Source organism: Anguilla rostrata, chromosome 1 (assembly GCF_018555375.3).
Source record: "Anguilla rostrata isolate EN2019 chromosome 1, ASM1855537v3, whole genome shotgun sequence".
Taxonomy (NCBI): domain Eukaryota; kingdom Metazoa; phylum Chordata; class Actinopteri; order Anguilliformes; family Anguillidae; genus Anguilla; species Anguilla rostrata.
This window is the reverse complement of record NC_057933.1, coordinates 76387189-76413973: the sequence shown is the minus strand read 5'-3', so window position 1 is coordinate 76413973 and position 26785 is coordinate 76387189. Positions and strand designations below refer to the sequence as shown.

At 38.7% G+C, this 26785-nt stretch overlaps 1 protein-coding gene and 1 long non-coding RNA gene across 15 annotated transcripts in view; one reads left to right on the top strand and one right to left on the bottom strand.

Moving 5' to 3' along the window:
* The window catches only part of LOC135235873 (nuclear GTPase SLIP-GC-like), a 130675-nt gene extending 104149 nt beyond the window's left edge, over positions 1-26526 (top strand). For 4 of the 14 annotated variants that reach the window (XM_064301856.1, XM_064301946.1, XM_064301911.1 and 1 more), the window contains 16 exons: positions 11892-12000; positions 12845-13070; positions 13266-13484; positions 13614-13805; positions 14010-14188; positions 14288-14336; positions 14433-14531; positions 19066-19186; positions 19296-19429; positions 19837-20016; positions 20998-21155; positions 22359-22494; positions 22598-22706; positions 22808-22941; positions 23164-23254; positions 24384-26526. In XM_064301856.1, coding sequence (XP_064157926.1) covers positions 11892-12000; positions 12845-13070; positions 13266-13484; positions 13614-13805; positions 14010-14188; positions 14288-14336; positions 14433-14531; positions 19066-19186; positions 19296-19429; positions 19837-20016; positions 20998-21155; positions 22359-22494; positions 22598-22706; positions 22808-22941; positions 23164-23254; positions 24384-24448 — 2201 coding nt within the window. In that variant the 3' untranslated portion in view covers positions 24449-26526. Of the gene's footprint in view, positions 1-3620; positions 3768-5998; positions 6500-8974; positions 9476-10434; positions 10513-11270; positions 11391-11891; positions 12001-12844; positions 13071-13265; positions 13485-13613; positions 13806-14009; positions 14189-14287; positions 14337-14432; positions 14532-19065; positions 19187-19295; positions 19430-19836; positions 20017-20583; positions 20774-20997; positions 21156-22358; positions 22495-22597; positions 22707-22807; positions 22942-23163; positions 23255-24383 lie in introns of those variants that run through there. The other 10 variants (XM_064301921.1, XM_064301902.1, XM_064301837.1 and 7 more) reach the window with 9 other exon arrangements.
* On the bottom strand, positions 1010-2172 carry LOC135242037 (uncharacterized). Its single transcript, XR_010326203.1, has 3 exons — positions 1801-2172; positions 1238-1286; positions 1010-1082 (listed from the first exon to the last, which is right to left on the bottom strand). It is a non-coding gene; the product is annotated as an uncharacterized LOC135242037 (long non-coding RNA).
* Positions 26527-26785: the final 259 nt, after the last annotated feature.

Sequence of the window (26785 nt, the reverse complement as noted above, 5' to 3'; positions counted from 1 at the left end):
TTAAAAATGGGGTTTAATCTCCAAGCAATGAGAAACATGAACCTGTGCTTTGAAATACTCTTGCAATTGAAAGCAGATTCCAGACAGTTCCATAACAGAGATGTACCCGCCTTTCCACTTCTCTCTCTCATGCTGCAAGTAATAACTGGGACCGGTGTCTTATCTTAAAATTATGCTAGCAAACTAAAATGTCAAGTTCTAAAAGTATCTTTAAAGTTAATGAGAAAGAGTAAATTTGAAAATTTACTGCAGGAGAAACATACGTTATGCAACCAAGTACAGAACCTAAAAGATAAGATTCCCAATGAAAGCTGCAATTTCTTTGTACGTGAGTCTTATGGTCATGCTGGAAAGTCCCACTAGCTCTGAATCTGTCTAGCTGCATATCCTGAAGAAAAACTGGGTAAGCCTATCATACTGTATCCTTCTTCGTCCTAAATGTTTTGAGTGTAGCAGTTTACCTAACAATTGGACTTCGCTCATGAGAACAGCTATAGTAACTTATGATTTCCGAGCTGCCACGTGTGAAACTGCTTCTAACAGAAAATATAAATTTAATCTGTGATCCAGATCCTGCATAGTCATATCTGGATATACATCAATAGCACTGGGGCAAGTTCAATGAGAAGCCATTTATAAATGCAAAATTTGAAGGAATATAATCATGTTCCGTCCTTCACTTCAACTGGTGAAGTTTTGTTTCTGGGTCAAAAGGCCAAGCACTTGTTCACTCGTAGGACTTTATTCAGCTTGCAAACAGAGAAGAAAGAATGAGAGAGTTTATCAAAAGCTCTCTGAAGTTAGGTGTGTGACAGGCAGCTTCTAAATACAGTGTCTCAGACTTTTCATCATGCACAAGGAGGTTTACATTTTGGAAGCCTATAACTGGAACTATGCTAGTTATTTCCTGGCAAAAAATGGGGCACTTTTTTAATCTAGCTTATAGCCGGTTATATCTAGTCAAATTTTATAGCAAGCAGATGGGTGAATTGGCTGAGTGGGTCTTGTGTTGACAGTCTCCTTTCATCCTCTGTCTCAGTCACATCCTGTGCTTCCTGTTTTGCTCATCTCTTGGGGCCTGTCTGCTCAGCATACACATACACATACATACAAAAACTTTTTCTCTTACAATACGAAATGTTTTTCTCTTACAAAATACAGGTAAGTCGGGTGAATCTCCAAGCAGTTATGTATGCAGAAATGAAAATGCATAAGATTTACATTAAAATATACTTACCCTCCTAGAGTTGCCTATTTGCACATCTTTGGGCATCTTTCCTGAACTGCTGGCTTGGGCTGGCGACCAAGTGAAAAATGTAATTATTTGATTATTACAAGCAGCTAAGACACGTAACCTTAAAGTGATGTACTTAAAAAAAACAACTACGCACACCTAATTTACGTTATAACCACAGTTGCAGATACGTAATAGGCAGAGGTGGGTAACCCGGCTTCAAAGAGTAAAAAGACTGACCATGTATTTGCTCCACCAACATGAACTAAACCAGCTGATTACAATAATTAATTCTCCTATCATGCTGAAGAGTTATGCTAATTAGAATCAGTTGGTTAAGTGCATGGTGATGGAGCAAATACATGGTCAGTCTTTTGAACTCTTCGAAGCTGGGTTACCCACCTCTGGTAATAGGAGTCATGCAGGATTCCCAAGATGAACAACTGCACGGTTATCTACTCTGATGTTACATTAATGTCACTTAATAAAAGCTTTGCCTATACAACTCTGAAGTCTGATCTAGCTAGCGTTATTTATTCACATGTGAATACGTAAAACAATCATACTGTATTACCCACTTCAGATCCGTGAAATGATGAAGCATCCTTCAAAAGTCAGCAGCCAGCACCGTAACGTTAGCCTTACGATGACTCGGCATGAACTTTCAGACTATAGCTAACGTTAGGTAATTACGTTTCTTCTGCCCCGACGTTGCTGGAAGATGTTAGCTTGACAATGGGAATTTGTGTATTCAATCTAAATTACCTGATTTCCTGCATGTTTACACTTATGGTTCCAAGAATCTGAATAATGGAAAAGATGCAATAGGAGTAAGCATTCCGCAATTGCAGATACATCTTGGAAAGCGGATATCAAATCATGTGTCAGTCTTCACTTCAGAGCTGGCTTTTGTGGGCGCTCAGGTGGGTGGAGAAAGTTAGGCCAGGAAAAGTAATTGTATGTTCAGATTCTTCTGCAGCACTAATGGCACTGAAAGGTGGGAAAGGTTGGGCCAGACCAGACCTAATAGTAGAAATATTGATTATGCTAAATCGAGTATCTAAGTTGGGGAATACTGTTGGGTTTTTCTGGGTCCCAGCTCACGTAGGAATACAGGGGAATGAGGAAGCTGATATGATAGCAAAAAGAGCCGTGAAGAGGAAGGATTTAGATCTGGAAGTACTGTATGGAAGGGCCGAGTGTAAGAGCTTAAGGAACAGTAAAGTTCTGGCACAAAGAATGGGAGGAGGGAAACAAAGGCAAGTTTTATTTTTCAATACAACCAACACAGAATCTCACATCAAATGTGAGAATGAGTAGGAGGGACAATGTGGTAATAACCAGCCTGAGATTGGGTCATTGTGCATTAAATCATGGGCTAGCACTGACTGGTAAACACCCGGATGGAAAATGCATCTGCGGAGAGGCAGAAACTGTGAAGCATGTTTTGATGGAATGAATGCACCAACTATCAAGCAGAGAGAAGACTCATGCAAGCAGAACTGTCAGAAATTGGAGTTACAGATTATTCAGTGAAGTCTATTTTTGCCGTGGGTCACTGTGATACTCCAAAGACTGTATTTAAATTTCTCCATCGCACTGGTCTCTACATAGGATGAGCTTCAATGGAGCTCTATGATTGACCTGTGGAGGCAGCATTCCGTTGTTAGTGTATAGCCTGCGAAACTATTAGAAGAAATTTCTAACATGGCTGCGCTGGATGTGTTGTTGAGCCCATGGTGCTATACCGTCTGCCTGTGCTGTTGAATAAAAGAAGCAACACATTTGAATTTCTGACATGTAGCAAAGAAGGAAGGAACATAGGGCGCGGGAGCATCAGGCTGAGCTAGCATAAGGATGATGCCTGAAAAAGACATTTTGGCACACTGAAAATCTAGCTCGGGACAACTGAAATTAGCTTGACCAGAGGTGTGTTCAAATCAGAGACTGTAAAAGGCGAGTACACAAAACACAGGAGGCTTAGTGATAGGTTGAGTATTTCTGAGAGACCCGCCTCTAGTGCGTGACGTCACAGTAGCTTTGTCCATATTTTTTACAGTCTCTGGTACTCGCCCTCCCAACTTTGATGGGTGAAAGTGACGGTTTTAATTTCAAGCAATATGTCGCACACGTAGCGTCATGGAAATAAATAAACAATTAAATGAATAAATACATGCGTAGGCCTACATTTCGTGCCACATTTCATTATTTATGCCCACATTTCATGGTGTATTTATTTATTTAATTTGTCGAAATATTCCTCCATATTTGTGAGCTTGCAAGTGCTAATGAAATAAACACGTTCATGTTCGTCAGGAGAAAATAAGTACGATAGGCGTTTTCTGGGCGGGGTTGAGGCTGTAGTTGGGTTCACTGTTTTCAAATCTGATAACACTGGAGTGGTGTACTGTAGAAAACGAAACTTATCGGACAGGAAGTAGATGATTAAGGTGCGAACCTTCCTTTCAAACTCATTGGAAGGCTTGAGAAACAAGTGAAGATTCAGTGAGTTTGTCCTTTCGTTGAAACACTGGTGAGTCCCTCAACGGTCAAATATTTAGATACTGAATGCATAATTATTACACAATATCGATAGCACGTTGCTGTATTGGGATATAAGGAAATCGTTCCAACCGGTTATATGTATAACCTGGGATGTGTAACCCACACTGACTGTCTCCAAAACAGTGTTCATACAGTGAGTGGCTCTAGATTTACACTTCTGGTGGTTAATGGCAAAATATTTTTTGAAAGATGAAGTGGTAGAGATGATGAGACGCTGCCTGGAGTGCGGAACGTGGTGTGCGCTTAACTACACACTCCGGGAATACTCTCTTGTTTTAGCCAAATTTAGGTGTGTTGATGTAACTCGATTTTTATTGTTTGTGATAAGTACTTCTTGTTTTATATTTAGCAAATGCATTTGTATGGCAAACTTCTTGGGCTGGAAATATCAATCAACATATTTCCTGTCTCAACAGTCAGAAGTGCTGGTTGGTCTGCAAAATTATGGAAGCATATCCGCGCCAAAATTCAAATAAAATACAAATCGGCAATTGCATTTCGTTTTCATTCGATCGGCGCAAAAACATTACATAGGCTAATTCAAATGAAAATTCAATCCCTCCTTTGGTTAATGTGCGCACTATAGGCTATCTGACGATCGTCATAATTTAAGTGGAAATGAAAAACCACATTTGAAATAGCAATTTGTTTGATTGTAAACTCATTATGAATGACAAAAATGAAACGATAATTCAGTTGGCCATTTACCATTTAATATTCATGTTTTTGTGGCACAAGGGTGACCAAATGTAATGGCATTGCTTTCGTTCGCTTTATAATTTTCGCATGGTCACGCAAAACCCTGCAGAAATTCAAATTGAATATACAATCCCTCCTTTACATTTTCACTTTAAAGGTAAGACCTGTCAGTCAAAGATTTGGGGGCATTACAGGTGTGGTTCAAACCCAACCAAGAAGTCCCCCAATACGCAGTAAACTCGCTGCTGTCTGAAAATGTTGGTTGTATGGCAGTATGGAGGACAAAAAATAAAATAAATCAATGACCCAAAAATAAATGCAAGAAAAATGTAAAAATAAATGAATGTCCACATATATAAATGAATAAAATCTTGACATAAATGGATATTTATACATTTATTTATTTGCTTATTTCTTGATTTGTTTATTTCTGTGTTTATTTATTTCTGTATTTATTTCTTGATTCATTTATTTTTTCATATATTTATTTTCTATTTATTTATTTCTGCATTTCTTTGTCCATATGCCAATGAGGATGTAGTAGGTCGGTGCAGGCAGGAGCAGTTCCTAGATAACACATCTGATTGACCAGAACGACGGTCTGTGGTCCAAACTTGAGCCATGCACCATACAACAGTAGCCTAAATTCAGTTAGGATGCACTCGTACATCTAGGCAAACTTTACTCGATAGGAGGCTTGTTGCCCTAAAGACCTCAGACTGACCGTATGCCATGCTCTGCCATTCTTGGTCCTCTCCCCAACCACAAAAGAGCTGCAATGTCAAGGACAGAAAAACCAGCTAATAAATAACTTAAATAACTCCACAGCTTCTACAGGCAGTATGTGAGAAGAACGTCCAGCTGATATAGTGTAATCTGAATATTTGTGCGAAACATTCAGGCAATGAGCCACTTCCTCAAAACTGCTGAACACTAAAGGGTCAACCTCTGTGATGCAGCTAACTGGAGCAAATTGTCAAAGCATCCATGTGAAAGAGTAAATAATCAGGACTAGCTTTTTCTGCTATGTTAGCCAGTCTCAAATCTCTGGCTATCTCTTGTCTGTATAGGTATTAGTGTAGGCTAGATCGGGGAAATAACGAACAGTTTTCGTATTTGGCTGAATTCTGAAAATGTAACTACAACCAGATTATCATTTTTAATACAAACCACCAACATCCCGACTATGATTACATACCATAATGAAACTTCTGTTACATACCATTCCATAGAAATTTGACAGAAAGTACCGGGAGTGAAATGTTACATTTAACCCGGTGGGAGGGGAAAAAAAGGAACACAGCGGGGGTACAAATAACAGTCTTAATATTCACACAGAGTATGCAAATTCAATACAATTGGATGTTATAAGAGATTCTTATTGATGGCATTTAAATGTTTATAGCCTGCCTAGGCAATCGGTGAAAACAACATTTTGAAACCTGGCTGTACATTTCGAAACCACAACTGAAACCTAATTGCACCCCATTTTCCCCTCAGAGAAACACAGGACAGAGAAGACTGTTCCAGAGACTGCTCCCATGGCTCAAAAAGGTCCTTCTTCCGGGACTGCAGGCACTCGTACGGGTGTTGACACGTGTAATTCCCAGGGATGCCGCTGCTGCGGGCATATATGGAAGGGTGCTGTTAAATTTCAGAGCACAGCCACACGAGAACATTACAACATCACACAATATCTGACATGCAAGACACCAAGTGTCATCTACATCATCCAGTGCAAAAAATGCCCGGTGCAGTATGTTGGGAAGACTTCGACCACACTGCAGAGAACAGTCGAAGAACACAGAGCTTCCATCACAAATCAGCAACGTCAGCCAGTCCCTGATCATTTCAACAACAATGACCATTGTCTTGATCATCTGATTGTATATCCAATTGAGCAGGTCAATGGTTCTGAAGCACTAAAAGAGAGGGAACTCTACTGGATCAGAGAGCTTGCAACAATGGCCCATGGACTAAATTTGATGCCAAATATATGTGGTAAGACTGCTTCACTACGAGTGTCAGACCTGGGTCAAATACAAATTCGTATGTATGTTGTTAAATGTAGTTATATGCATATTTGAAGTATTTTAAAATGCATTTACACATGAAATACATTGTATTTGATTTATTTAATATTTTCATTGGAAACCAAATATTTCCCAAATAGTATTTAAAACCAAATACTTTTTCGAATAATATTTAGAGCCTTATAAAAAAACAAATTTAAAACGTTTACATTACAGGCGTTTAGCAGACGTTCTTATCCAGAGTGATTTACACTTTTTACAAATAATTTACATTGTATCCAATTATAACAGCTGGATACTGAAGCAGTGCAGGCTAAGCACCTTGCTCAAGGGTGCAACAGCAGGAGAATCAAACCTGTGACCTTTAGGTTACAAGACCAACTCCTTTCCCGTTATACTCTTGACTCCAACTCTTCCCTGTACCTTTCCTGTGATTCATCTCACTGCTGTTGCTGCTAAGACACCTGAATTTCCCTCCGGGGATCAATAAAGGTTTATCTTATCTTATCTTATCTTATCTTATACTGTGATAGACAACAGAAATGATTGAGCCAGCAACAATGTAGGCTTCATGCTGAAGGGGGTATCCCAGAGTTCTTTGTACAATCTTTGTGAGTTGCCCTCAATGTGATGTCAGCGAGTTATAATACTGAGGGCACACCACCGAAACTACTACTATTTAAAAGTGATTAAAATACTTTAAATGTGTATTTGACCCAGGTCTGGTGAGTACTGTATACTGGATTCATATGATTAAGAGCAGGAGGGCTAAAGTGATTTGTTTGTCTGGCAAATTGAATGTAGGTATGAATTTCAGTGTACAAAAAATGAATGCTTTACTCTTTGTAAACTATTTCCAAAAACTGGTACAAACAACAGTTACATTTTCATAATTCATTCATTATAAATAATTTTCATTTACAATAACCCACAAGTTCATAAAAGGCTCCTACACTAGTCATAAACAGACATGAACAACAAATAACAGATCATAACACAATTGTTGCACTTAAATTTTTGTGCCAATAAAACATACTCATAATGCTGATCAATTCTCAGACACATTTGAAACGCAAGTGTGTTTATTAGCATGTAGCTGATCTCCTGCTGTCCTCAAACGTAACAATATTTCCTTCATGACCCATGCCTCTTAAGACCTTCACTTAAACCAAACCAATCAAAATATTACATTACAGGCATTTAGCAAACGCTCTTATCCAGAGCGACTTACACAACTTTTACTTAGCATTTTTACATTGTATCCATTTATACAGCTGGATATATACTGAAGAAATTTTGGTTAAGTACCTTGCTCAAGGGTACAACGGCAGTGTCCTACCCGGGAATCGAACCTGCGACCTTTCGGTTACAAGCCCAGTTCCTTACCCACTGTGCTACACTGCCGCCCTGTAGACAACATACTTCCTGTCTCAACAGTCAGATATACAGTACCATACTGTATTGCATAACAACCAATATGACAGCGTGATTCTGCTAAACAAAAAATAATTCAGTAATTACAGTTCAAATTAGAAATCTAAATGTGTCACAATTATCATCCTTAAGCCAAGGCAGATGTAAATAGGACTTTCTTTACCTGTTAATTGACTGCTAATTGTATCAGCATTACCAATACTTCAGTATTACCCATTATTTAAGGGGTAATACTGCAGGAAATGCCCTGTTAACTGTTCATTTGTTAAGACATGCACAAATCACGGTCACCCTGGGTTTCTGAATGGCTCAGAACCAGCACTCCTTGTGACAAGCTGGACCCTAAGTCACAGGTTAAACGAACACATCTGGCCTCATTCACCAGGGCTAGGCAGCTTCACTTTTTGAACCATATCCATGTCTGTGCTGTACATAGTCATATGGGTGAAAATGGGGTTTATTTAAAGTTTAAGACAGGCAGATATTTTGGACTGTACACATAGAGCTCACTTGTCCTTAAACAGAGGCCTCTCCCCCTGCTTGTGCCACAATGTTCAGGCCACACCTTTTCCTGTTTCTTACATTTCAGACCATATGAGCATTTGGCAGAATCTTATATGCTTAGGGGTGGTTTGACTGAGTCTCTCTGATTGAATCAACGAGACTGACCGACCCTGTAAACTCGAGATAAATAAGTTTTGGAAAATAAGATGGAGATCATACTTTATCAGTAACTAGATACTATCATATTGGTTGTTATAAAATACAGTACGGTACTGCATATCTGACTTTGGGTGGTTTGACTGAATCTCTTTGATTGACTCAAGGTGATACTGTCACTATAAGCTCCTGCAACATAAAAAAATACATATTCCTAATGTAAATAATGTTTAAAAAATGTAATTAGCTTCACAGTTTAGGCTTAATAGACAAAGAAAGGTGAGTCATAACTAACACCATGTGGAACTACGCACATACATCATTTTCTTTCACCCCATCTTCCCCTCAGAGAAACACAGGACAGAGGAGACTGCTCCAGAGACTGCTCCCATGGCTCAAGCAGGTCCTTCTTCTGGGACTGCAGGCACTTGTACGGGTGTTGACACATGTAATTCCCAGGGATGCCTCTGCTGCCGGCAAATAACGAAGGGCACTGATAAATTTCAGAGTACAGCTACAGGAAAACAGTACGACATCACCCAACATCTGACTTGCAAGACACCAAGTGTCATCTACATCATCCAGTGCAAAAAATGCCCGGTGCAGTATGTTGGGAAGACTGCAACCACACTCCAAAGAAGATTCACAGACCACAGAAGCTCCATCAGATATCGCCAGCATCGGCCAATCTCAGATCATTTCAACAACCATGACCATTCTCTTGAAGATCTGATTCTGTTTCCAATTGAGCAGGTCAATGGTTCTGAAGCACTAAAAGAGAGGGAATTCTACTGGATCAGAGAGCTTGAAACAATGGCCCATGGACTAAATCTGGTGCCATGTAACTATGGTAAGAGTGTTTCGCTATGTTTGTAGAATATAAAGGATACATATGATTAAGTGGAGGGCTAAAGTGATTTAGTTGTTCAGAAAATTGCATGTAGAGACAAATTTCAGGGTTTACAAAAAATGATACCTTACAAAAATATTTTGAAGATAAATACAACCAAACGTTAGTAGTCATATATAAACATGGACTACAAATACCATCATGACAGTGTTAGCCACTAAGGATCACATTTTTCCAATAAGAATTTATTGTTTATTATTTATAAGTAGTGGTATACTCTAAAAAAGCGGAGTGCATTCACAAATATGTTTTGTTAAACGATCATTTCAGTGTCAGAATTATTTTGAAGTTGATCATTAATAATTAATTTGGGTAGGAACAAAGCCAATTTTTCAGAAACTCTAAAATCATGAACTGATGAAGAGGGCTGAGGGGTACTGGTAAAGATAAAGAAAGAACACGACTCTCATCTTACTTGAATTCCCATTCACTGTTAACAGCCATTTTTTTTATCACGGTCAGTATAAGATACAGTCCCCTTCAATCCCTGTATTCTTTGTGATAATTTGGCTACAGTTGTTATGACTTGTATATTTGGCATTAGTGCTCGATTTAAAAAAAGTAAAAATGGGGGAAGAGTGATGATAGCACTCTTACCGGACTTACCGGAGTGAACTAGCTAGGCACTGCAAGAAAAGAAAACTATTGGTAAGATACTGGCATTTGTTTACACTGAACTGACAAGCTAACTTTCTCTCTTACTGTATAAATATACATTTTTGAATTTAAAAATAGTAATTTAATATAATTCATCAGTTTGTGTTAAGTATGAACAGTAAAATAAAAAGCAGTAACGTAATACCAAATTCACAACTGTGGCACTGACACACTTCTATTAGCATTAAGAAAATAATTTTAATTCATAGCCCTGACATAAAGCTTTCAATGTTCTCTTCGAGTAGGAGAGCAGCCACTGGATGATGGTGAGGCAAGATCAGAGGGACCAGCTGATAGACAAGGGGAAGGATCCATGGAGTGTGAGTGAAGATTTTGGGGGGCATTCAAGCCTGAAATAAATATGTAACATAAAAACACATTAAATAGCTCATATTCCTTGAAGTTCATACCCACTTGTCTCTGGAGTTCTGGAGCACGCATTGGGTGACGGGCAGGAATGCATCACCCGGCTGCCAATGTATCCCAGGGCACACACACCATTCACTCACACACTCACACTCAATTGGCTGCCCATGGGGAGAACATGCAAGTTCCACACAGAGGGGTGCAAGCTGGATTTGAACCCAGACCCTCCTTGTTGTGAGTGCTCCTTGAAATAGACTACCAAATTCAGTCACAAAAATAAATGTTTTGACTGTTTAAAAACTGCTAAACTACAGTGAAACAGTGAAAGACAAACCTATCACACAGCAAAGCCAGTATATGCTGCAGTGAATGATATTTAAGATTATGGCTTCAGCATGTTTAGCACTGTAAAGAAGGGAAGTTTGGGGTGGGGGAATGAGAACCACACTGAAACAACAAAAACATGTTCCAATTTTCACAATGAATACTGGGAAAACTGTTTCCTGTGTTTATAGAGTCTTGAATTCTTTGGAGCCTGCTAATATATTGTAAATTCATTTCTGTAAATGCTTACAAGTGCTTGCAGTGCCCATCACTAGTTTATGTGAATATATGTGTTAGGGGTCTGTTATATAATGTTTAGAAGTCAGGTTCATAAACATACAAACATTCTCTTTTTCTTTCACCCCTCCAAACACACATACTTTTCCAGTTCCTCAGAAAGGTAAACGAAAGCTCGGTGGGAATGATGATCGGAAATCAAAGAGGAGAAAGCTGAAAAATAAAGGACAGTCTGTGTTTTCATATGAAATGGAAGAAATCGTCTCAACCTGTGAGTGTCTTTTCTCTTATAATCTACAGTACCTCATATTGAACTATACCATTAACAGCCATTATATCTTACATTAGTGCTAATTCTATAAGATTCAAGGGCACTATGTTAGATCAGAAATGACCATATACTGAAATTGGATTCAAGAAACAAACATGTCCTAAACATTTTTCACAGGCTTTTGCAAATTGATTACCTACATAAGAGTGTTGCCTACATTTTAGAAAATGCCACATTTTATTGAATGTGTTATTGATGTAATGTTTTCCAATAATATGAAGAATCCATTAAGAATCCAATACATTAAGATCCTATTCTTATTGGAGTTAAATATGTCTTAAAAAGCCACAGAAAGTCTGTAATCTAGGAGTAATTGATTTACTTTCAAAACATTTACCAACCCATGGCAGCAAAATGTAGCCTATATCCTATACAGAGCCACTAGAACCCTTCACTGTATAATGTGTGTTTTTCGCTGTGATTCCCACTTTATCTTAACAGGCAAAGATGCATTAGAAGATGGAAAACAAACCATATCTGAGGTTTATGCCAAACTCAAAGATGTTACCTGCAGAGAGGAACAGAGCATGCGATTTCTGGAAGACCTAAAGTAAAAATTTATTTTAATAAAACTATTTATAGCTTTATTTTTTCATTTTATATCTAAATTTGGCACTCAGCATGTGACTGTACTATTTAATTCCCAACCAAATTGGGAATATCCAATATTTCTAACTGCAGATGGTGTCACCAGTTGCTTACACACCGCAGACTACAGCTAAGCTCAGATAGTTGGAGGAAGACCTTTCCTAGGCTGCTTACCATGCAGTTGACAGTTGCCTGTTCGACCAGCGGCGTTAGCTTGATAGCGATGAAACACGGAGCCGTAGTCAACTGAACCCTCCCATGGCCCGGGCCACACAATTACTACACAACCGCTCTGGAGCGCTCTCAGCACTGGCACAGTCCAGATTCTGTCCGAGGCAGTGAGGCCGTCCATGCATCACAGCGTGGCGCGGTGCCTTAACTGAATAACCCATTCAACCCCATAGCTATTTGTACTTTTGACTGGAGCTCAATTTAAGTGCAAACACTGTAAAAGAAAATTCTTCTTCGAGATCTTAAGTCAATGTAATCATGTGATCAATGAACAGCACAATATTTTTTTTAACATGTTAGCTTATGTTGCCGCTCCTTGTCAATGCCGGTGATACATTATTTTGTTTTTCAAAACAAGATGGATCATTTATGTTCAGCATAAGAATCTTAAAGAATCTGTAACAGGCTCACATGTGAAATTCCATACCTCTTTTTGGACATTAGACAGGTAAAGATAGAATATATGTAGTTGTGCAAATGCTGTAACTGTTTAAAAAAATACTTCAATACTTTTTGTTCATTGAGCCCAAAGTTATTGTATCTGTCCAATGAAGATGTTTGTCCTGACCCTGCAGAAAGAAGATCTCTTATTTAAAAGAAAATGTCCAAAAAGAGAAAATTTACATTGGACTGTTTGGGAAGACGGGAGCAGGGAAGAGCTCACTGATCAATGCACTTGTAAATGAAAACCAGCTTCTGCCTTCAGGAAGCCTGCATGCTTGCACGTCAGTCTTTGTACATGTGCAAGCCAATACAAATTCCAGCAAATACAAAGCTGATATTGAATTCATCAGCCCAGAGGTAAGCAAATGAACACAAAACAGGAAATGAATTATAGCGCTGAAATTTTCATACAGTCCTCCCCTTGTTAAAAAACATAAAGAAATAGAATTAACAGCATTGACATGCAGGCTAATGTAGAAACTCGACCATGGCAGGTTTCCGTAAACAAATGAACACCATCATGCTCCATGAACATCATGTACTGCATTTCAGGAGTGGAAATCAGAACTACAATTCCTGGTGGAATTACTCGAAAAAGAAAATGACCAACAAAAGACTGCAGAAGATGATGGAATGGTAGAAATGGCAAGAGAAAAGATCAAAGCCATTTATGGAGAAGAGGGACTGAAGAAAAGTTACAGTGAATTGGTGGGGGCCAAAGAGTTTCCTGAGATTCCCAACACATGCAGGAAGACTATGAATTTTGACACCGTGAGTCTCATGCACAATAACACTTCTTAACCTCGAAGTGAATAGAGATCTTCTTTTTGACAGGATATCTGAACATCTTGATTTCTCCTCCTCTTAATGAATATTCATGCTCCTAAAACCTCTCTGTAGGCCCAAGAACTGTCTCGAAGCATTGGATGCTACATTCGGAGTGATAAAAAAACAGAGCAGCAGTTCTGGCCTCTTGTGAAGCGAGTCACCATCTCCTTGCCACAGTCTCCAGCTATACTGGAGGGGATTGTGCTGGTGGACCTGCCTGGGGCTGGAGATGTCAGTAAAAACAGAAGTGAGATGTGGAAAGAGGTACTGTCACTGCTTCATGCTTTAATTTTTTGTTGAATGAATTCTGTTTATTTTGAGTGTCCAGGTGTATTCAAGAGCCCATTCCATCGACCATGCACTGAGTCAGTTTAGCGAGGGAGATACGAGCACATTCAGTCTGGCCGACCGGTTCCCCTATCCAAGGACAATGCTGAAACTCACAATTTTCCCATTTAAATCCCACAGTGTCTCAGCCAGTGCTCCTCTGTCTGGATTGTGAATGAGATGAACCGTGCCCTGTCTGAGAAAGTTGCTGACGAGATCTTTGATGAATCACTGAGACACGTTGCTGGAGGAGGAGAGTGTCACAACATCACCTTCATCTGCACCAAAACAGATATTATCAACCCCGAGGAGATCAAAGAGTTAGCTGCTACATTATTAACTCCTTTAGAAATATTTACTACAACTGTATACAGATCTATCATGTTTTTAATTTTGACTGACTTTTCTAATTTTGCCAGGAATTATCACGTCACAGATGAGGATCTTGAAATAGAACTTGATACTCAGGTAAGTAGAGGTTATATAACTATTGAATACTTCATGGGATTTAATATTTAATTTAAATTTAATATTTGACATTTCATATTAATACATATTTTTCAGGATCCTCATTATGAAAGAAGAGAAAAACAAGCATGTATACTGTTCCGTAATGAGAGATTTAAAGTGGAAATCAGTGCACACTTGAAAGAGAAAACCAAGGTGAGTTTTAGTGTTGTAGTGTTAACTCAGATTTGCTTTTTATCTTACTTCCACAAAGATGAAAGTAAACCTAAATTAATAGTAATAAAAGAATCAAAAAGTTTTGGGAATGTCATCCAAAATTGCAAAATAATTACAGCATTTAGAGGAAAGTCATTCCTACATATAGTCAATCTCACTTTGCAGCTTCACCCAGTGGCATTCTGTTCAGGCCAAAAGTTTACATACACCTAGACTGAAGATAATCAAACTCAGTTTTTCACAACTCTGCAAATTTCATGTTACCATACATTTCTTTTGGCAAGTCAATTTGGACATCTACTTTGTTCACATCAGAGGTAATTTTAAAACAGTCGATTAGAGACAGATTTATTTCAGCTTTAATTCACTATACCAGAATTCCAGTAGGTCAAAAGTTTACATACACCAAGTTGACTGTCTCTTTAAACAGTCTTGAAGATTCCAGAAATTGATGTAATTACTTTTTAGAAGCTTCTGATTGGCCAAGTTAATTGTGAGTTAATTGGCACCTGTGGCTGTATTTAAGGGCCTACCTTTAGAGCCGCTGCCTTTTTGCCCTTGATACTGTGGAAAATTCAAGCAACTCATCCAAGACCTCAGAAAAAAAATTGTGGACCTCCACAAGTCCAGTCCCTCCTTAGGAGCAATTTCCAAACAACTGAAGGTACCACAAGCATCTGTAAAAACAATTGTATGCAAATATAAAAAGCTTGGGACCACACAGACACTGCATCGTTCAGGATGGAGGCAAACATTAACTCCGAGGGCTGAATGTACTTTGGTCTGAAAGGTTCAACTGAACACCAGGAACTGGTGAAGGAGTTGGAGGCATCAGGTACCGAAGTATCTACATCCACCATTAAGTGAATCCTACATCGCCATGGCCTGAAAGGCTGCTGCGCAAGGATGAAGCCCCTACTCCAAGACCGGCATAAAAAAGCCAGAATGAAGTTTCCAGGTGATCACCAGGATGAGGACCTAGCCTTTTGGATGAGTGTTCTCTGGTCAGATGAAAATAATCCTAAGCATACCTCCAAAGTTGTATCAAAATGGCTTAAGTGAAAAGTATTGGAGTGGCCATCGCAAAGCCCTGACCTGAATCCCATAGAAAATTCATGGACTGAGCAAAAAAGTGAGTCTGAGCAAGGAGGCCCACAAACCTGACTGAGTTACACCAGTTCTATCAAGAGGAATGGGCAAACATTCTGGCAAAGCATTGTGAGAAGTTTTACATTACATTACATTACATTTATTTGGCAGATGCTTTTTTCAAAAGCGATGTACAAAAGTGCATTTCATGGTCATGGACAACTACAAAACACAGGTTCAATAAAATACGATACTCATTTCGTACAGCTATTTCTAGCCAAGAACACAGTTTAGTTCACACAGTGAACACTATTCTGACCTAACTTATGCCAAGCCAAACTAGGGAGAAGAACAAGCTACAATATTAGGATGAATACGAATTACCAAAAAGTGCTGGACTGGGGGCACGTGTAGCATGGGGAGGTGCATCTTCAGACCACGGCAGAAGATGGGTAATGAGAGAGAGGTTTGAAGAGGGACAAGAAGATTGTTCCACCACTGGGGAGTTAGGGTGGAGAAGCTCTGTTATCCCTTTACTCAGGTGGAAGGGGGTTCAAGGCACCCTGCTGCTGCAGAGCGGAGTGGTCGAGCAGGCGTATAGAATCGAATCATGTCCTGCAAATAGATACGGGCCATCCTGTTGGCTGCAGTGTAGATGACGGTCAGGACTTTGAACCTGATCCTGGCAGCGACCGGTAGCCTGTGGAGTGACCTCAGAAGATGAGTGACGTGGGTGTAAATTTGGGAAGGTTGGAGATGAGTCGGGCAGCGGCATTTTGAATCATCTGTAGTGGCTGTATGGCACAAACTGGCAGGCTAGCAAGGAGAGAGTTGCAGTAATCTAGGTGGGAGGTCATCATATGCTGGACAAGCAGCTGGGTGGTGTGCGTAGTCAGGTATGGTTGAATCCTTCTGATGTTGTACAGGAGGAATCTGCAGGACCGTGATGTTGCCTTGATGTGCTCCTTGAGGTCCAGTTGGTCGTCCAGGACCACCCCCAGGCTCTTTGCCTAGTGAGAGGCAGTAACTGTGGTGCCATCAACAGTGATTGAGAGCTCACGTAGTAGGGAGGTCTTGTATGGGAAGAACAGCAGCTCAGTTTTGTTGAGGTTGAGCTTCAGGTGGTGGCTGGCTATCCAGGTAGAGATGACAGCCAGGCAGGAAGATATTTTATCATCGACCTGTGAGGCAGAGGGGCGGAAAGAAAAGAAGAGTTGCGTGTCATCTACATAACAATGATAGGAGAAGCCGTGTGAATTAAAAACTGAACCAAGAGATATGGAGAACAGCAGAGGACCCAGTACAGATCCCTGTGGTACTCCCGTTACAAGGGGATGAGAAGCAGAAGCAGACCCCATCCAGGTGACCTGGTAGGACCTATCTGGAAGATAGGAAGCGAACCAAGACAGGGTAGTCCCAGCAATGCTCAACTCAGCCAAGGTGGAGAGGAGTATTTTGTGGTTGACCGTGTTGAATGCTGCAAACAGATCAAGGAGGATCAGGACAGAGGAGAGGCGTGAGGTTCTTGCAGTGGCAAGTGCCTCCGTCACAGCTAGGAGGGCAGTCTCTGTTAGGTGCCCGGATCGGAAGCCAGTCTGGTCAGGGTCTAGAAGCTTGTGGAAGGCTACCCTAAGCATTTGATTCAAGTTAAGCAATTAAAAGGCAATATCACCAAATACTAACGAAGTGTATGTAAACTTCTGACCCACTGAAAATCTGATATAGTACATGAAAGCTGAAATTATTAGCTATTATTTTGAAATGAGCTCTTACGGAAATAAAGTACATACCCTAATCGATTTAACTTAGGAAATGTATTGTAACAGGATATGTGTGGTGATAAAAATGAAAAAATGAGTTTGAATGTCTCGGTAAATGTTTGGCCTCAACTGTATATATTTTTAGTATAATCAGTAACATAATATCTCATTATAATTTTCCACATAGGGAATGGCACCAAGAATTCAGTTACATAATTTGGACAATCGTATTCTCATTGCAAATTGCCAGTATTGGGAGAAGTGTACTTTGACAAACAATGGTTAGCTAATGCTTGGTAATTTGTTATTAAAACTGAGCAATGTAAGTTCATAAGAACTCATCTTGAACGTTTCTCCTCTGAAATCAACTTGAAAAAACCTGTAGCTAAAATAAACTATTAACTTAACAATGAATATTTATGTTATCTAGAGAGGGTCTGGGCATAAAAACAGTAGCATTGGACAACATCTGGCATGCTGCTTAGATTACATAATTTATGTTTTTTTCATGTGGGGGGATGGCCAACCAAACATTAATTAACCTGGTTTTAATTTGTTCATGATGTTTTAATCGTTTGCAAAGGTTAGAGGAATGTTAACATTAATGCACAAGATGCATAAAACCTTGGTAAAATATCAAAGTAATACCAGGTGTGTGCCTATTTTTACCTCCAGTAGCAATGCTTCAGTAATATTTGACCCCAACAACTCCCTGGCACTTTAATCTAATGTAAATTAATTTGATCTAATAGATTGTTATTGATTATTCACTAAAATCTTCTTTTTCACTGGAGTTTATAATATTGTTAAAGATGCTTTGTATGCAATCATAATGTGTTTTAATTATGTGTCACAGATTAAACAGCTTTTTTTTAATGCAATAAATGCAGAGGATTAAGTTATACTCTCCTAGTGATCATTTTCTTTTAAGCTACGAATATGCAGAGCAAGCAGAAATTTGAAACAAATATAAATCACAGGCTGCCTGCCACACCGTCCGACCATGCCAAGGTGCAACCCTGCGTGCTGCATCTGTTTGAGTGTTTTTTCGGTGCATACCACCAGGTCTGAAAAGAATTCTAAGGGAAACACCGATATTCAGAAAATTATTTTTCAGTTGGAGGAATGCTCTTTATTTGACATTTTTGTGGAATACAGTTTCAGTTGGAGGAATGCATTTTAACTTGGATGAATGTGAAGAAATGTCATAAAAAATAAATGTTTAACTTTGTTGCATTACTTTGAAGTTTCCTAATTAAAATTATGTTTTTACAGTAGAATGGCAAGATTTTAAACACTTGAATATAAATTTATCAAAGCAGAAGCACAAAACTACCGGTATCAACATCAGTATCGGCCGATGTTTTGCCCAAAATAATCAAAATCGTATCACAAAAAATGTTCATATCGGCTCATCCCTAGCTGCACTGTTGCTTAACTTGTATCAAGTAAGCTAACAATTACTTGATACAGGAAGTAGTTAAGCAACAGTGCAGCTAGGGATGAGCCAATATGAACATTTTTTGTGATGCGATTTTGATTATTTCGGGCGAAACATTGGCTGATACTGATGTCGATACCGGTAGTGTAGTGGCTGCCTCAACACTGCACATAACAGACCACATCCACCGTTAACAATTATGTAAGAATATCAATTGTTGCAGAAATTTCTGCTTGGCGATGAAGGGGATTCAGACGGCTTCTTTGATGTGTACACTGTGAGTTCTGAAGAATTCAGGAGAATTGCACAAAGGAAGTCAACTGTTCTGGATTGCAATGAAACGGGTAAAAAGATAATAACATAGGCCTATATATTTATCTATATATTTTACAATGTGAAGTTAAAATAAATGTTTTAAGTGCTAACCAGCTGTTTTTTCTACTATTTACAAAGAATTGCCATTGCTGATGGAGCACATTAAGAAACTGTATGTCTCCCATTCCATGAAGAAAGTGAAAGATTATGTATCTGAGGTTTCTGGAATCATTTCATATCTTCACTTTTCAAAGGATGCCCTCAGTTCAAAGGTGTGTTTTTACTCCATCACTACGTATATTTTAACATATTTAAATAAATTAAATACTATGATAAAGAACTAAAAACACACATGATTTTATTGCTGACTGTGTTCCAGGTAGTTGCTGTGTCTGAAATTGAACATTAAAGACAGTCTTCGTGAATTCTGGCATACAGCCAGCTAGCGTCTAAATTCTAAATCTAGATAGCTAGTTTCACAGCTTCCGTGACTTTAGTACACCATTTCACAAAATTGAAAATGGTTTAAATATAAACAGCAAATGTTTTATAATCTAGCTCTCAACAGAATGTCAATGTTTTGGTAGTGCTTTGATTTAAATATGCAGGGTTATGTAATATTTTCACTTTAAAATCATAAGTTACACTTTATGTGAGTGTAAATACTGCCCTTTTTCAGGCTCAGACTTCAAATTCCCAGGAGTTCAGCCGACTTGAAAAGGACCTGGATAAGACTTGCACTACACTGAATTCAGTTCTGAGCAGAGCTCACACAAAACTCCAGGAAGGTCTGGTGATGGGAGCAAAGGAAGCAGAGAAACACTGCCTGACGAACGCCAAAGAGAGAGTGCTGGAACCAGTGAGTTTGTTTTAGCTGGAAACTGCCTGTTTTTCTTGGGAAAAGGTTAAATGTCAAAAAGAATTGTTCAAAGTCAGGGAAATTGAGAGCCTTCCTAACATTGTAGCCAGCAATGAATGAATGAATAAATAAATAAATATTTATAGAGCCTCAATCTTAAGGTGAAATAAACAATTAAAATTTTCTATTTCAAGTCAGTAGCTTCAATGCCATGAAATATGGCCGCATATTGCCGTGTCATAAATAGGCTTTGACTTGATTTGAATAGGTCAAAAAAATGAGTTTGATATGATCAGCAACTTGTTGTTTTGTTACCTTTTGCTAAATGTATTTCAGCATTTTCTGCTATCCAAATAGTAGTGAAAAACAGAAATTGCTTTTATTTTAACAGAAATTGCTTTTATTTTATTTTTTCCTTTAACCTATTCAGTGAGAGATGATGCCTCTTTATTCAGAACAAAAATATGTTTCAATAAACAATGCAAAATCCTGAGAAAATATACCACCCTGGTGTTTACAAATTGTTTGCCCGGACAACCACTTGCTGACGGCCCAATGGACAACCAGCCAAAGCCATGAAGAGGACTGGCATTTTATCTGGCAAAGTCCAATTTCCGCTTTTACCTCTCACACTATCTGCACCTGCACAGCTGGCTGAAAATAGTTGTGGCATTCAATCAAAATTTTTGTTTGTCAATGAACGTGGGGGTGGATGGGGTTAAGGACAACGCTTATACACACCTTGTCCCATAACGATGGCAAGTACTTTTGAAAGATGCAAAAAAATAAAATAAAATTTCAGATTTAACAATGATGTTTTTACTAAACATTTAAGAATGTGTTGGCAAATACTCTTACTCAACTGCAGTCTCTTGTAAACCTCATGTAACTTCAAAGCAGCTTGTATGGTAAAATAAAGGGATGGCTGTTGCATAAATCTTTCCATAGTGATTTTTCATTTGTATTTTGGTTTTTGTACAGAGATGGTGTGATAACAGAGGCCACCACAAGACGCTCAAAGCCTTGTGTAAAAATGACGGCTATTACCGATCTGGCAACGGAGTGGTAGTTGATCTGAACTACACTCTGTCACAACCCATGTACAAACAGATGAATGGCATCTTTCTGACAACGTTTGGGTGAGTGTATGAATCTTGAATTTTCCTTTTTACAACCAATATTATGTCTATATCTTATGATTCAGAGTGACCAATTATATGTATGTCATATTACGTCTTCCATTTTGGGCGCTGCCCACCATGCACACTGAAGTCCATGCTGTCCGAGACTGTTTCCCTTCACTCTGCAGTCCAGCTAACGAGTTGCGCAGCCAGTGCATCAGAGCTGTGCACTTTGTTTAGCAGTTAAGCCGTTTTCACACGACAAGCATTAAACCGCTAGACATGCCTGACTTGGCAGCAAAGCTAAGCCTGGTGTAGTGCACAGCTCAAAAGAAGTTGCAGTCTTCAACATTCAAACTTTGCCCTTGTTTGAAGCTGACCTTGCGTAGCGTGTCCAATCACAAACCGGCTTTGTATGAAGCAGGCAGAGGTAAACATGGAAGAACTTTAGACTGCAGGGTAGGGTCGTATCAGCTTTTCGTAAGTTCTCCCTTAAGTTGGAATGTAAACTTCACACTATAGGATTACTAGCTACTAGTTAGTTTACAACTAGGCAGCTACTAAATTTGGTTGTACCACATGTCCTTAACACAAAACTTAGTAGGGCATAAGCTCTTCGTGAAGTAATGTACAGTCTCACAAAATTATGCTGATGTTGATTCAGTTCTATGAAATAGAATGGACGCAACCGCTTGCTTCTATTGCTAAAGTTTCAGCAACCAATATGTCATTCAGTGTACCATACCTCTTAATTTCCCCATAGACTATAATGGAGAAACTAGTGCCTTTCTCTACCAAACTAAGAGGTTTGCAGTCATATTTTTTCAACCTAGTTATATCCAGGATGATGGAGAAGAGAAGGCTCATAGTTCATAGGATGAGTTACATAAATTGTAACTTAGTAGAGATTACCCTTACAGCTAGGCTTATTTTTTTTTCTACTATTGCACAGCTGATGCAACCAGCCCCAGATTCCCAGTTAACCTGGAGTTGCTTGTGTGATCACACAGGGACAACCCTGCTGACTATAGCCCACTCTTCATGGGAAACTTCATCTAGGGCTGTCACGCCATAAACAGCAGTCAGGGTTCAACAACAGACTGAGGGGAGCATTGATACATGGAAAACTTATTTATTAGCAAAACATACCACCATATTTCTGTGTTTGATATGTCTAAAGTATCACTTGCACCAACAAATCATTTTAAATTGTGTCTCAAGGCCTGGAGGTACGAGAGCATCAATCAATGGGCAATTTGCAAGTTTTCAAGAGAACTTCATCAAAGGTGACCTTCTGAAATATAACAGAACAAAGAATAAAGAAAAATACCTGCGTCTGGTGTACATTAGAACAGAGGTGAGAAAGAACCCCCTTTAAAGCCTCTTCTACTGTAGATATGCAGTCTCTTTTTTTATATTTCACAAGTGAACCGATAATTCTTCCCTTTTGTATCATCTAGCAAAGAAAATTGCACAAGAATTTGGAAAAGAAAATCCTAAAGAGAAAGAAGCTGATCTACAATTCCCTCAGTGATTCAATCTGTGACACCATGATGCCAACATATCAAGGTTAATTTTTGGGAATTAAGAAATCCATTTTTCATCTATATCAACACGTTAAATTCCTTTATTCATTTAAATGAATGCAAGAATGTGTCACATATTTTCAGAATGTGCTGCTATCCACGGAAAAGATGTTTTAATGAAGTTACAAGAGAAACTGCAAAGTGCAATTACGAAATCCAAAAATTACATGTTCCGTGAGTCCATGAAGAAAATGCTGGTTGAGTTCAGTGATCTGCAGGTCTGTATTCTCTTGAAAGAAATTCTCTTGAAGATTACTGCAATCTAGTAAATGTTACATGTTTTTCTGTTTAAAATGTGCTGCGGTTTGCCTGAAAATGTGCTTTTTTTCACAGTAGAAAAAATGAATTTTAAAAATTGTTTTAGCTAAGATTTACTACTTTTATACAAAATCACTTTACAGAAAATTATTAAATATTTGTTTTCAATCATTACTCTGTAGAAATACCTTGTGGCAGAAATTAAGACACAGATGACAACCTCCTTGAGACTGGCTCTAAACCAGATCCCAGATGACATCACTGGCCTCCCAGGTAACCAGTGGAAACCACTTTTAGACTGCAGGAGGATGTCAAAGGACACTCTGTACACTGTATACTGAACCAGCAGATTATGATATGTCCTAATTATTCCTGCCCTCCTGGTGCATCTTTGGGTTGAGAGGCGGCTGGGCCGTGCAGTCTCTCCTTGATTATGACATCTGATAAATTTAATGTGGACATATTTCAGTTCCATGTTGCATGATACTGATGACTTCTACGATGAAGCTTTCCTTTCTCTGTAATGTTTGTAAAGTGTCTGTAAGTTTTATATGTCTGGCACTTTTTGTACTCGATTGCTCAACTCCCATCATTTACTTAGACAATGTCGCTGGACAAGCAGTGTTCATTTTCTTGGATGAATGTCAATTGCCAAGATTTAATCTAGATAAACATACTGTGTTTGTTGATGTAATATCTGTTAACAAAGGTGCCAACAGTGCTCAACCAACGCAGACAAGAGAAAGCACCAAATATACCTAAGTAGTTTGTTCGGTGATGATAAATGGACTTCAATATATTTGGCTATGAGCAAGTGTTACATTTTCTTCACTCAACAAGTCTTTTTTTTCAAACTGATTCAAGATTTTTTTCTTGGTCCACTTGCTTTTGGTTTCACAAGTTTTAATTGTGTTCAGATTTGCTTGTCGTTATTAACAAGCATTGCTTCCGTTTAGAAAATGCTTCAGTGTGCTCAGTCCTTTTAGAAGCAGGTCACGGACGCTCTGTTTGGTTTTCTTTTGGAACTGTGTTTTTCCATATCATGCAAATTTTTTAGGACCAACACCACCACCTCCACACAACAGTTTCAAACAGGCCAAGACCATCCCTCTGACCAATGCTGTGTTTTGGCTTGCTGTACTGAACTTCAGGTTGCTCGTTTTTGTCAGGTTATTCAGGTTAAATTCAGGTTGTGTAATTTTCACAGGTGTAAGGTTACAGTGTCCTAGATGTCAGTCACTCAGGTCAATAGCCCACCCTCCTCTTCAGCATTTCATGTGCACGTAAATGTCTGGTCTTGACAGGATCTACAGTAGCTGCTGTTTGTGCTGTGGTTCGTTTAGAATGGCATATCTGCCTGCATGTATGGATCTCAAACGATGTGATTTGTTCTCCGTTGCAGATGTTTCAGAAGAAATGAAGACAATGGAGCGAAGCTGTGAAGCTTTAGGCCTCCAGCTTTTTTAACTCAAAGCGGATGATGGATTCAGCTGGACCAGAATTATGAAATGAAATGGAGATCACCATGGCAACCATCCAAATACGGTTGCTAAATTTCCAGAATATTCTGGGGTGGACAGATTAATGACAGATTAATACTGAATTCCAACATTTGATCAGTTGAGAGAGATTTGACAGTTTAACTGGCCCCTTGGAAATATTTTACTCCTAAGTCAAGTACAGTATGTATAGCTACGTATATAACCATAGCTTTTTATTTTAGTGCTAAGTGCTTATCTTGCTAGCTAGTTACTTAAGTTACCTTCTTGATTCTGCCAGCAAATCTAAATATAATAAATAATAGGTGCACAGGGGAGGGGGGATGTGTGTGCTCTTTTAATTCATTCACTGCTTCACTGTGCTACAAGGTCACAGATTCCCATCTCTGAGTTTGGGGGAAAAGTGGTCTGAAATGAACACACGGAACCAATGCTGTTTGTGTTGAATAACTGCAGTCAAGTGAACTCATCAGTTCAGTTCAGCACAGCAAAGCAAAAACGTTCCTTAAACAGTTTCATATTAATTCATAATTTTTTTGTAATTTTATACAGAAAGCTGATTTTCTGCACTTCTTATTTTTAGTGGTGGCTTAAATTAAAGTAGTTAAAGAAAACAATTTGTTTAGTTTGGTGTATGCCAATATAGGCTAATCATAATATTTCAGTGTGTGATGACTTCTTTGTGTGGGATTTGTAGTGGGAAACTGGGGCTCTTGGGGGTTTCACCATAATATTGTGTGTTTACTTTTTCCATTCAATTACTGTATGCATTATATAATCATATCAATAATCATCCATAAAGTAGAATGTATCCAGTATAAGAAGGGAATTATTCTGTACTGTGTGTGATTTGTTGTTTACCAGCTGAATCACTTCAATTTTTAAAATAGCTAAATTGTTACTTGAACTTCAGTGTGATTCACGTATAATTTAGAGAAGCCAGGGCATGTTGAATGTACAAAGAAAGTTTGTTCTGGGACTGACAGTCGGTGGGGAGGGAGACGCCTGATGGCAAAAACATATCCAGTTCTCTCTGTGGCAAACCTGACCCAGTTAGGACAGGAGTCCATGTTGCCTGGCCACAAGCTTGGGTTGCTTGGCAACAGGTAACCTTTTGCTCTCCCAACTCCTCATATTACTCACAAAGTTGTGTCTCATGACATGATGGATAATGCTATTAGTTTATCACAACACCAATGTGACCAAATGAACAGGTGATTCTATACATTTCTCCGAAAGACATGTATGTCAGATTAGGTATAGTGCTGCTTGAAAGTTTGTGAACCCTATTTTTGTATAAAATATTGAAATAAACTTAGAAAATATTTGATCTAAACCCCAATTTGTAATGTAGACATTCCAAATAATGGAAATGAAAAAACAGCAATATATTTTAATTGTTTAAGTGGTTTGTTTTACAAAAACTTCAGCTTGTGGCAGCTCCATTACCTGTGATAACGTGGAGTAATTGTCTCTTACAGCCACTAATCAGTCTCTGACATCTGTTTTGATGGATTTTTGCCCACTACCTCTTACAGAACTCAGCCAATTGAGTGAGTTTTGAGGGGTGTCCAGCATGAGTTGCCCGCTTCAGGTCCTGTCACAGCATCTCAACTGGATTTAGGGTCAGGACTTTGATTTGGCCAATTCAAAACACAAATCTACGTTCTTTGGTAGATTTGCTTGAATGCTTTAGGTCGTTGTCTTGTTGGTAGACCCACTTTCGACCCAGCTTTAGCTCCTTGACTGATGAAGATGCCAAGTGTTTTGACTATAACAAGGCTTCTGATATTATATACTTAGATTTCCAAAAAGCATTTGATAAGGTACCACATGAGAGACGTATTAGCAAAATAAAGCCAGTGGAAATTACATTGTTGGGCTGAATGGCATGTTCTCATCGTTATGTTATGTTAAATGGTATTTCACAACAATTCAATGCTTTGTATCTCTGTATTGCATTGTGTTGCCAAAGGTGCTCATTTTTTTACTGACAATGTACCTGTTTTTTTTTTTTTTTCAAAGAAAATAAAATGAAAACAATTATGTTTGTTGTAGTTATTTAATTTCTTTTCTGTACACAAGCAGGTACATATGAACTAATATAAATTATTTTCTCATTTTGGGAGAAACACTGCTAAAAGGCATACTGTACAGGATTTTTACCATGAAAATATAAAATAGCCATGCTATGCTAAGGCATATCTATGATGCACTGCCAATCTGTCTTTACACACTGTGGCATTCGGTCCGCCAGCGAGGCGGATTGGTCTCAGCCGCGCCGGCTGGTGGAGAGAGCACACGC